Source organism: Borostomias antarcticus, assembly GCF_949987555.1.
Source record: "Borostomias antarcticus genome assembly, chromosome: 7".
NCBI lineage: Eukaryota > Metazoa > Chordata > Actinopteri > Stomiiformes > Stomiidae > Borostomias > Borostomias antarcticus.
This window is the reverse complement of record NC_140240.1, coordinates 10249295-10259879: the sequence shown is the minus strand read 5'-3', so window position 1 is coordinate 10259879 and position 10585 is coordinate 10249295. Positions and strand designations below refer to the sequence as shown.

The window sequence follows — 10585 nt, the reverse complement described above, 5'->3', positions numbered from 1 at the left end:
CTGGTCAGTTACAAGTAGTCGCTAGCTAAGCCATACAAACAATTTTAGCCAAGCACTGAACAGCTGTCCATTTACGCTATAAGCTAGAAATAGACCTGATCCCAACTGGTGCACGGTGTCTGATGGGTTCAATACACTTGCACAATACTCAATTTTTCTTTTATTCTTATTTTTCGGCAGAGAAGATGGTTTCTGGACTGCAGTCACGGCTGTAGTTGTCAAGGCAGCCATATATGCTTTTGCCGTCACGGCAGCTGCGCTGTTGTTGTTGTCATGGCAGCCACACGCTGCTGTCATGGCAGCCGCGTGCCAGTGTTCGGAGCCAGCGCCCTCCCGGCCCCTGCGTTCAGGCTCCTCCCACTGTAACCAGAGGACAGTCTTCCCGATCTCTTCACATTACAGGCGTTCCCAATCGTCAAATGTTCTCAATCTTCATCATCATCGTCGTCATCTTCATCGTTGTCGTCGTCAACTCCTCGGCGGGCAGTGGGAGTGTGGTGGGAGTTAGGCTGGGGGGAGGGGCGATGCTGATTGGGTGACAGTGTCTAGAAAACCTCTGTGGAGGGGTGGGGGGGGCAAGGGAGTGTGAACAGGAGGGGGCGGAGGTGGAGGGACGGGGGGGTGGAGTTTCAGGAGCCCTGTTCACATCTCGGTGTCGGCCACGGGGACTTGGGCAGCGGAGTGTCCGTTGGTGGGGGGGGGCGGCTGGCTCTTGCCGTCGTCGGGGGCGGACTCGCCGTTGACGGTGGGCTTGTCCAGCGGCTCCTGGGGGTGCAGGGGGGCCACGGACACCAGGGTGTTGGCCTGGTTCTCCTCGTCCACCTGGAAGGACTCGGCCTGGGGGAGGGGACACCAAGACACAGCGGGGTTAGAGCTGTCTGTTAGAGCTGCAAGTCCTCTCTGGTATTGTACTGTACTGAACGTAGGGAACTTAACACAGGATGATGTACAGGGAGGGGATAGATACTGAGTAAAAATATTATAAGTAGCTAGTAAAAAAGCGACAACGAGTGTGTGGTACAAGATAGACCCCCTAACGAAGGGGCAGTGGCTGGGTGTTGTAGAGGAGATACTGTACATGATATGGAGAAGTTCACACATACTGTATATTGAGGATGCAGATGGCAAAGTTTGAAGTCGATAGATTATATAGGGAAGAGTGATGACACCACTAATATTAAAGTTTGAGTAGGAAAAAGAAAAGAGTTGCATTGGGATTGGATGAAAGAACCCTTAAGCTATTGTTTAACTTGTTTAATGTGGTTTTATTGCATTGTGTGTTTGTTTTTGTATAAATGGAAAATGTCAATAAAGATTAAAGTAAAAAAAAAAGCTCCAGACCGCCACAAGGCTGATACAGTCCTACAGCTCAGACAGAGAAGGCCAGTAACAAGGACCTGGACAGAGGCTTGTGGTGGGTATTTAAATTACCTGTCTTATGAGACCACGCCTTTCCTCATAACCTTTCACATCATATTATCATAATATTTGCTTTTAAAACATAGTTTTCTGTGATTATTCATATTCAGCACAGCCTACGAAGAACTCTTTTGTTCTTTAACTCTTTGTTAAAGTAACGGACAGGGGTTTAACCCCGTATTCCCAAAAAACGAATGGTTCCAAACCGCCTCCGCTACAGACTAAACACTCTTCTCTAACTATAGGTTTCTGCAGCTAGGGACCCGGGACCCACAGGCTACTGAGCTCGTTACCGAGGACTGGAACGTGTCCGTCGGTCGGAGCGAGCGACTGCGGTCGGCTGCTTGGATACCTGTGACTGAGGCGTGTGTGAACGCTCAGACGCCCGGGGAAGGCAGGGCAGCGCCGCATGCCTCTGTCCAAACCAGCGCCTGGGTGTGGCCCCCATATGAAAGCTATTTTGGATGATGTCATGAGCCTCGTAGGAGGAGAGAGAACTGGAAACATCTGTGGCCTCGGTGGCGTGGGGCAGAGGCGGCAGGCGGATGAGTCACTCAGTTCCTCGTGTGAGTCACACGGAGGGTTCAGGTCAGGAGTCACACAGAGAGGGTTCAGGTTAGGAGTCACACAGGGAGGGTTCAGGTCAGGAGTCACACAGAGAGGGTTCAGGTCAGGAGTCACACAGAGAGGGTTCAGGTTAGGAGTCACACAGGGAGGGTTCAGGTCTGGAGTGACACAGGGAGGGTTCAGGTCAGGAGTCACACAGGGAGGGTTCAGGTCAGGAGTCACACAGAGAGGGTTCAGGTCAGGAGTCGCACAGAAAGGGTTCGGGTCTGGAGTCACACAGAGAGGGTTCGGGTCAGGAGTCAACTGGAGGAGAGCCGCAAGCTTCACCGCAGATCCAGTCAGAACGTTTTAAATAAACAAGCGAGCGGCGTGTCTCCTGTCAACTGGATTCCCGGATTTGTAACAGAGGCGGTTTGATTTTACTCACCCACACACTCATCCTGATTCATACCCGGGGGCTTATGTCTGCTTCTGGAGCTAAAGCCAAGGTTAGCTAAGTGTCTAAGGCTAAAAACTCGGGTTAGAGTCCAGACTCAGTCACCTATTACAGTATAATCCAGTCCAAAAATACTATTGGAAATGCCTTCAATTAGAGTACTTTTACAGCGTCTGCCAAGAATAAAAATGAAATGGAACAACTGACTAACTTTCATAATTGTTAAAATATGGAGTTCTATACAGTGACTCACTCAGCAGTATGGCAGTTGGACTGCAAGCTTTTAAATTGTTATCATAATACTGTATTGCATTGTCAGTAAGTTTTAAGTATAAGTAAGTAAAGTTTATTTGGTGTAACACATCTCATAGACACTTAAAGTCACAAAGTGATTCACAGAATTAACCAGGCCAGGTCCAGCCTGGCTTATGTGCGTGGCTGGCTTGTTTCTGTTCAGGACTGGTAGGATGGAAGCTGTCATGCCACTGAAATAGCTGTGAATTGAAATTACATGAAATAATGTCTGATAAATTAAAGGAGTAGTAAAGGGAAAATGCATGTTTAGCCCTGTTTTAAGGTTACCTATGATCATATACAATGGTTCAGATCAAAACGTTGACAAAACTAGCACTTTTGAGAAAGTCTGATAATTGCTCTACCACCGTTTAGGTCATACAATGGATGTGGATGGGCACCTTGACAAATCATTCAAAAACATGTTAAACTCTCGATTTCAAAGACAAGAAGCAGCAGCTTCCATTACATTAATGGTAGCGGTCAGTGGCTAAAGCAGTTACACTGATGATTCCTGTAACGTTAGCTATTTTGCTGCAATTGGTTCAACTTCTGTTTCTGGACAAAAGTCATTATCTGCTGTATGCACTTCCCTTTAGGTGGTGAAGTAAGACGACGGTAATCTCTGAGAATGTCCCGCGTGGGAGTCCAATGCTCTGACCACTACTCTACTTGTGGAATTTAGGTAAGGGATACAAAGGTTGGAGTGAAAGGATGAACATGTGGAGGTTTGGGGGATAGTCCCATAAAGTCATTCCCACCGGGAACCCCGGTCTCCCAGGTGGGAGTCCAATGCTCTGACCACTACTCTACTTGTGCAGTGGATATTGGTGGGTTGATTTTGGTGTCCTTCTTGATTTTGGTGTGCTGGGACTACTGCTTCTTGTGGTGCCAACAGAAAGATGCAGGCCAACATTGTTGGGAGTAAGGGAGGGAGGGAGGGAGGGAGTGATAACCGGACGCTATACTATACTTTTTACATGTGTGTAAAAACACACAGACAACATCAGATACAAGTACAATAAATTACAGAGACAGGACATGAACAGAGTTGTAGAGTAGTAGGTATGGTATTTTGAACATAGGTATATTTTGTAAATATTGTATATGTAAGCATGTGTATACAAAGTATGTATAGTGATATGTATATGTGATGTTTGTGTCAAAGATTGTGGTGTATTATCTATGAATTATTGTAGTGATGTGCTGAATATTGTATGTTTTTAATGTGGAGTCTTGGAAAATTAGCCAATGAGATAAAAGAGATCCAAATCAATCAATCAATCCATTCCATCATGACAGACAAGAACCATCAAACACAGATACTGGTAAATGAAATGATTCAGGTAATATTTGGACCCAGGTCTGGTATGATGATTCCTGTGGTTGGATGGATGTGAGTGGTGTGTCAGTGTTGTGATGTCTCACCAGTCTGACTCCCTTGGCTGTCTTCCCTCGGTGGGTCTTGAAGTAGTAGCCCGCGACGAGCAGGGCAGCCAATAGCAGGCCTGTCAGCAGCAAGGACACCAGCACCACCTTGGAGTTCTTCCCCCAGCGAGGAACAGCATCTTCAACATCGATCTGACAACACACATGCGAACACCCACACATTGGGGTTATTGTTGCCGGATGTTTATACGATTTTTTGTTATTGTGGTTTGCTTATTGTTGGTTGCTGCCCAGCCAATTGTTCTGGCGCCAACTGTCATCACATCGAGGTCCACAATGGAAATATGTCTAAGACTTGATTATGTTATTCTTGGCAATGTTTTTTATGCTATGATGTCATAATTTGTGGCTTTAATTTTTCTATCGTCAAATAAACTAAACTAAACTAAAGCCCTTAGGACAGAGTCTGGCTACAGAGCTGCCTGGGACTAGCTAGCCTGGGACTGGGACTAGTTAGCTTGGGACTGGGACTACTGTAGCTAGCCTGGGACTGGGACTAGTTAGCCTCGGACTGGGACTAGCTAGCCTGGGACTGGGACTACTGTAGCTAGCCTGGGACTGGGACTAGCTAGCCTGGGACTGGGACTAGCTAGTCTGAGACTGGAGGCAGCAGCATGTGGCTCACCACAGCACAGGGAGAGGAGAGTCAGAGTCAGGGTAGTCTGACTCAACAGATGTACAGTAGGTTTTGGGGATAAGCCATGTCATTCGTTTATTACTGCCCAATGAGTGGCGACAGAATATGTTGTCGGCCCAATCAGTGGCGATGGAAGAGTATCCTGTCAGAAATCAGATTTAATCCAGACTCCCCTATCTGCATGTTACCGTTTTCAAACTTCCCTTCGCTAAGTTAAACAAAAACAACCTAGCAACCGCTCTTCCCAAGACACACAGAGCACAGAGTAAACCAAGTGTGGAGAGAGGTCTGGCTGTGTGAGACTAGGGTCAGGGAGATAGATGATTGGCTGGGTGTAGGAATGGAGGACACAGTAAGAATGCTGTTTCTTTCTTCTGCCTTCTACAGGGGAGGGGCGAGAAGACAAGCGACGGGGGCTGTATTGGTTCCGCTACTGTGGGGACACGTGCGATTGGCTGGCCGGGAGTCTGACCAAAAACTCCGCCCCTGCTTCCTTCCTCCTAGGAAGACATCTGTGACCAAACAGGGAAGGAGACGCCCCCCCCCCCCACTGCTCCCTGTTTTCCCCTGGGAAGCAACAATGACTTCCAGCTCACAGGAGGATGCTTTGTGGGAATGTTTGGTTTGACACCCAGGGTCTTCCCATCAGCGTGGAGCCTGGGAGGATGCCATTCTGTGGTGCGGGAGGAGGAGGAGGGGGGAGGAGGAGGAGGAGGAGGAGGGGGTCTCTCTGTTTATGACTCGAGTTGTGCTCAGATCAGGCGCCAGATCACTCATCTGGACTGTCTCTCTCTGTCTCTCTGTCTCTGTCTCTCTCTTTTTCTATCTCTCTGTCTCTCTCACTGATTAAAGCCACACGTTGTACGTAGGTGTGGCGGCCATAAACAGCTCTGGATGTCTGGTTCATCACTGCGAGGGGAGAGGAGTCTGAGGGGGGGGGGGCCGACATGTGCATGTGAGGAGAAGGACTCTGCACCCGGCAACCATGAATGGGGCGGGGCTTTAGACCGACCCCTGGATGTTTGTGCATTCCGTACATGCATTCAGCACACACGTATCAGAGCCCACCACTAGGGGCCGATCGCCACAATTAATTTTCCCATTACCAAGTACAATTTTGCTTTGTATGTAAAAAAAAAAGATGCTTGGTGTCTCAGTAACAGTCTACTCTACTTTACTCAGGAGCCCGTCTATTTTCTAAATCAGTTCAAATTCAACAGCTGTGCATCATGGGTGAGGGATGGCAGGCTCACTGTGCACGTGTCTGTTTCTGGTGTGAGAGACATAGGACATGAGACGACATGAAGGAAGTGGTTCTCTACTGTACCTTGTCTTTGATGTTGTCATTGTTGAACTTCTCGGCCATCCCTTCAGCATCGTCTGCAAGCGAAGTGAACATGAGTCATTCGCTTCTCCCGAACCGAGATTCAAAGATTCATTTTCTAACGATTCACATTCATTAAACAATAAAATAGTGAATGAATCTGTATAGATTCATATTCGCATTTGTGGCTCATGGGTCACTGAATCATCCAGCGTCCATGCGCAGCAGCAGAGTCTGACTGACCGTCGATGTACGGTCCAGAGATGAGGATCTGGTTGGAGTCGTCCTCCTGGTACACCTCCAGTTTACAGTCCTCCCCACACAGGTGCTCTAGCACACTGGCAATCTTCAGCTTGGTGTCCTCCTGTCAACACACACACACACACCAAATGATAGATAGATCACCAAATGATTCCCGAGCGCGGCACCGCTGCTGCTCACCGCTCCCCCAGGGGATGGGTCAAATGTGGAGAACAAATTTCATACACTCAGGTGTGTGACAATCAGTGGGACTTTAACCTTTAACTTTAACACACACACACACACACATATCAGATTATGAATTACCAGGATTATACAAATAATACCAGATGAAATGAAAATGCATAGATACACAACAAAGGGTTAAAAACAATAACAACAACAATAAAAACACACATGGTCATGTACTGCACATACCCACACAGTACCGTACACGCCTCTACATTAGGCTGATGTACTCAAGCCTAGTTTGATGTTTCTACTCCAGCCTCTACTGCTGATGTTTCTACTCCAGAGGATCAATGGTTTTGAATGTCGTACACCCAGAGAGCGCCCCGCCTCCCTCTCTCTCTGAACCTCACCCCCTCTATCCCTCTGTCCCTCAACACTACCTCAGCCCCGTCCCCTGTTCCCCTCCCTTAACGTGATAAATGATATCTCAACCTTGTGCAGCTCTCCGCTGTGTAATGTGATCCAAACGCAAGTCACAAGCCCCCCCTTCCCTCCCCCCAATGCACAGGCGGCTCAGTCCAAAGCCTTGATCCCGGCTCCAGCCCCAGAGCGGAGGGGAGCGGAGGGGAGAGGAGAGGAGAGGAGAGGAGAGGAGAGGAGAGGAGAGGAGAGGAGAGGAGAGGAGAGGAGAGGAGAGGAGAGGAGAGGAGAGGAGAGGAGAGGAGAGGAGCGGAGGGGAGGGGAGGGGAGAGGAGAGGAGAGGAGAGGAGAGGAGAGGAGAGGAGAGGAGAGGAGAGGAGAGGAGAGGAGAGGAGAGGAGAGGAGAAGAAAGGACGGCTGGCTTGTGTCCAGCTATGCATGGCCCTCGGCCAGCGAACAGAGACGGTCTGCTGGCCTTAAGGCCTCATCTGCTGAACCGTTCACTGTGAACAGTGACCTCACCCTGACTTCTCATGTTTGGAGTGGAGAACAGCACCCCGCATGTGTTATAAACCTGCTCTGTACATCGTCCCTGATAAAACTGTCTCATTGGTTTAGAATGAGCTGATTTCTATGATGATGTGTTTATGAGAACATTGTGGAGGGAGAGGTGAGAGGAGAAGAAGAATAGGTAGAGAAGGAGTGAGAGAGAGAAACAAGACTAGACCAGACCAGACTACACTAGACTACCCAAGACCAGACTACTCCAGACCAGACTATTCCAGACCAGACCAGACTACTCCAGATCAGACTACTCCAGACCAGACTACACTAGACTACCCCAGACCAGACTACTCCAGACCAGACTACTCCAGATCAGACTACACTAGACTACCCAAGACCAGACTACTCCAGACCAGACTATTCCAGACCAGACCAGACTACTCCAGATCAGACTACTCCAGACCAGACTACACTAGACTACCCCAGACCAGACTACTCCAGACCAGACTACACTAGACTACCCCAGACCAGACTACTCCAGACCAGACTACACTAGACTACCCCAGACCAGACTACTCCAGACCAGACTATTCCAGACCAGACTACACTAGACTACCCCAGACCAGACTACTCCAGACCAGACTATTCCAGACCAGACCAGACTACTCCAGATCAGACTACACTAGACTACCCCAGACCAGACTAATCCAGACAAGACTATTCCAGACCAGACCAGACTACACCAGAGTAGACCAAATTACTCCAGAACAGACCAGACTACTCCAGACCAGACTATTCCAGATCAGACTACTCTAGACTACCCCAGACTAGACTACTCCAGACCAGATTATTCCAGACCAGACTACACCAGAGTAGACCAGACTACTCCAGACCAGACTAGACTACTCCAGACCAGACTATTCCAGACCAGACCAGACTACACAAGAGTAGACCAGACTACTCCAGACCAGACTACACTAAACTACCTCAGACCAGACTACTCCAGACCAGACTATTCCAGACCAGACCAGACTACACCAGAGTAGACCAGACTACTCCAGACCAGATTATTCCAGACCAGACCAGGCTACACCAGAGTAGACCAGACTACTACAGACCAGACTACACCAGACCAGACTATTCCAGACCAGACCAGACTACACCAGACCAGACTACTCCAGACCAGACTACACCAGACCAGACTACACCAGACCAGACCAGACTATTCCAGACCAGACTACACCAGACCAGACTACTCCAGACCAGACTACACCAGACCAGACTACACCAGACCAGACCAGACTATTCCAGACCAGACCAGACTACTCCAGACTAGACCAGACTACACTAGACCAGACCAGACTACACCAGACCAGACCAGACCAAACCAGACCAGACTACACTAGACCAGACTACACCAAACCAGACCAAACCAGACCAGACCAGACTACACATGACCAGACCAAACCAAACTAGACTAGACTACACCAGGCCAGACTAGACTACACCAGACCAGACCAGACTACACCAGATCAGACCAGACCAGACTACACCAGAACAAACCAGACCAAACAACACCAGACCAGACTACACCAGAACAAACCAGACCAAACAACACCAGACCAGACTACACCAGATCAGACCAGACCAGACAAGACTACACCAGACCAGATCAAGTCCGGACCAAACTACACCAGACAAGAGCAGACCAGACTACACCAGACAAGAGCAGACCAGACTACACCAGAGCAGAGACCAGACTACATCAGACCAGACCAGACTACACTAGACCAGACTACTCCAGACCAGACTACACTAGACCAGACCAGACCAGGCAACATCAGACCAGACTACACCAGACCAGACTACCCCAGAGCAGACTACACTAGACTACCCCAGACCAGACTACTCCAGACCAGACTATTCCAGACCAGACCAGACTACTCCAGATCAGACTACACTAGACTACCCCAGACCAGACTAATCCAGACAAGACTATTCCAGACCAGACCAGACTACACCAGAGTAGACCAAATTACTCCAGAACAGACCAGACTACTCCAGACCAGACTATTCCAGATCAGACTACTCTAGACTACCCCAGACTAGACTACTCCAGACCAGATTATTCCAGACCAGACTACACCAGAGTAGACCAGACTACTCCAGACCAGACTAGACTACTCCAGACCAGACTATTCCAGACCAGACCAGACTACACAAGAGTAGACCAGACTACTCCAGACCAGACTACACTAAACTACCTCAGACCAGACTACTCCAGACCAGACTATTCCAGACCAGACTACACCAGAGTAGACCAGACTACTCCAGACCAGATTATTCCAGACCAGACCAGGCTACACCAGAGTAGACCAGACTACTACAGACCAGACCAGACTACTCCAGACCAGACTACACCAGACCAGACTATTCCAGACCAGACCAGACTACACCAGACCAGACTACTCCAGACCAGACTACACCAGACCAGACTACACCAGACCAGACCAGACTATTCCAGACCAGACCAGACTACTCCAGACTAGACCAGACTACACTAGACCAGACCAGACTACACCAGACCAGACCAGACCAAACCAGACCAGACTACACTAGACCAGACTACACCAAACCAGACCAAACCAGACCAGACCAGACTACACATGACCAGACCAAACCAAACTAGACTAGACTACACCAGGCCAGACTAGACTACACCAGACCAGACCAGACTACACCAGATCAGACCAGACCAGACTACACCAGAACAAACCAGACCAAACAACACCAGACCAGACTACACCAGAACAAACCAGACCAAACAACACCAGACCAGACTACACCAGATCAGACCAGACCAGACAAGACTACACCAGACCAGATCAAGTCCGGACCAAACTACACCAGACAAGAGCAGACCAGACTACACCAGACAAGAGCAGACCAGACTACACCAGAGCAGAGACCAGACTACATCAGACCAGACCAGACTACACTAGACCAGACCAGACTACACTAGACCAGACCAGACCAGGCAACATCAGACCAGACTACACCAGACCAGACTACCCCAGACCAGACTACCCCAGAGCAGACTAGA

At 49.0% G+C, this 10585-nt stretch overlaps 1 protein-coding gene across 1 annotated transcript in view; it reads right to left on the bottom strand.

Annotated features, from left to right (window-relative positions):
• Nucleotides 1-642: 642 nt before the first annotated feature.
• LOC311311577 (uncharacterized protein) overlaps nt 643-10585 on the bottom strand; it is a gene marked incomplete at both ends in the record, with an annotated part of 29486 nt that continues 19543 nt past the window's right edge. Inside the window, 4 exons of the mRNA XM_084441327.1 lie at nt 643-837; nt 4145-4297; nt 6130-6182; nt 6370-6490. Of these exons, the coding sequence (XP_084297453.1) occupies nt 643-837; nt 4145-4297; nt 6130-6182; nt 6370-6490 (522 nt within the window). The remainder of the gene's footprint in view (nt 838-4144; nt 4298-6129; nt 6183-6369; nt 6491-10585) is intronic.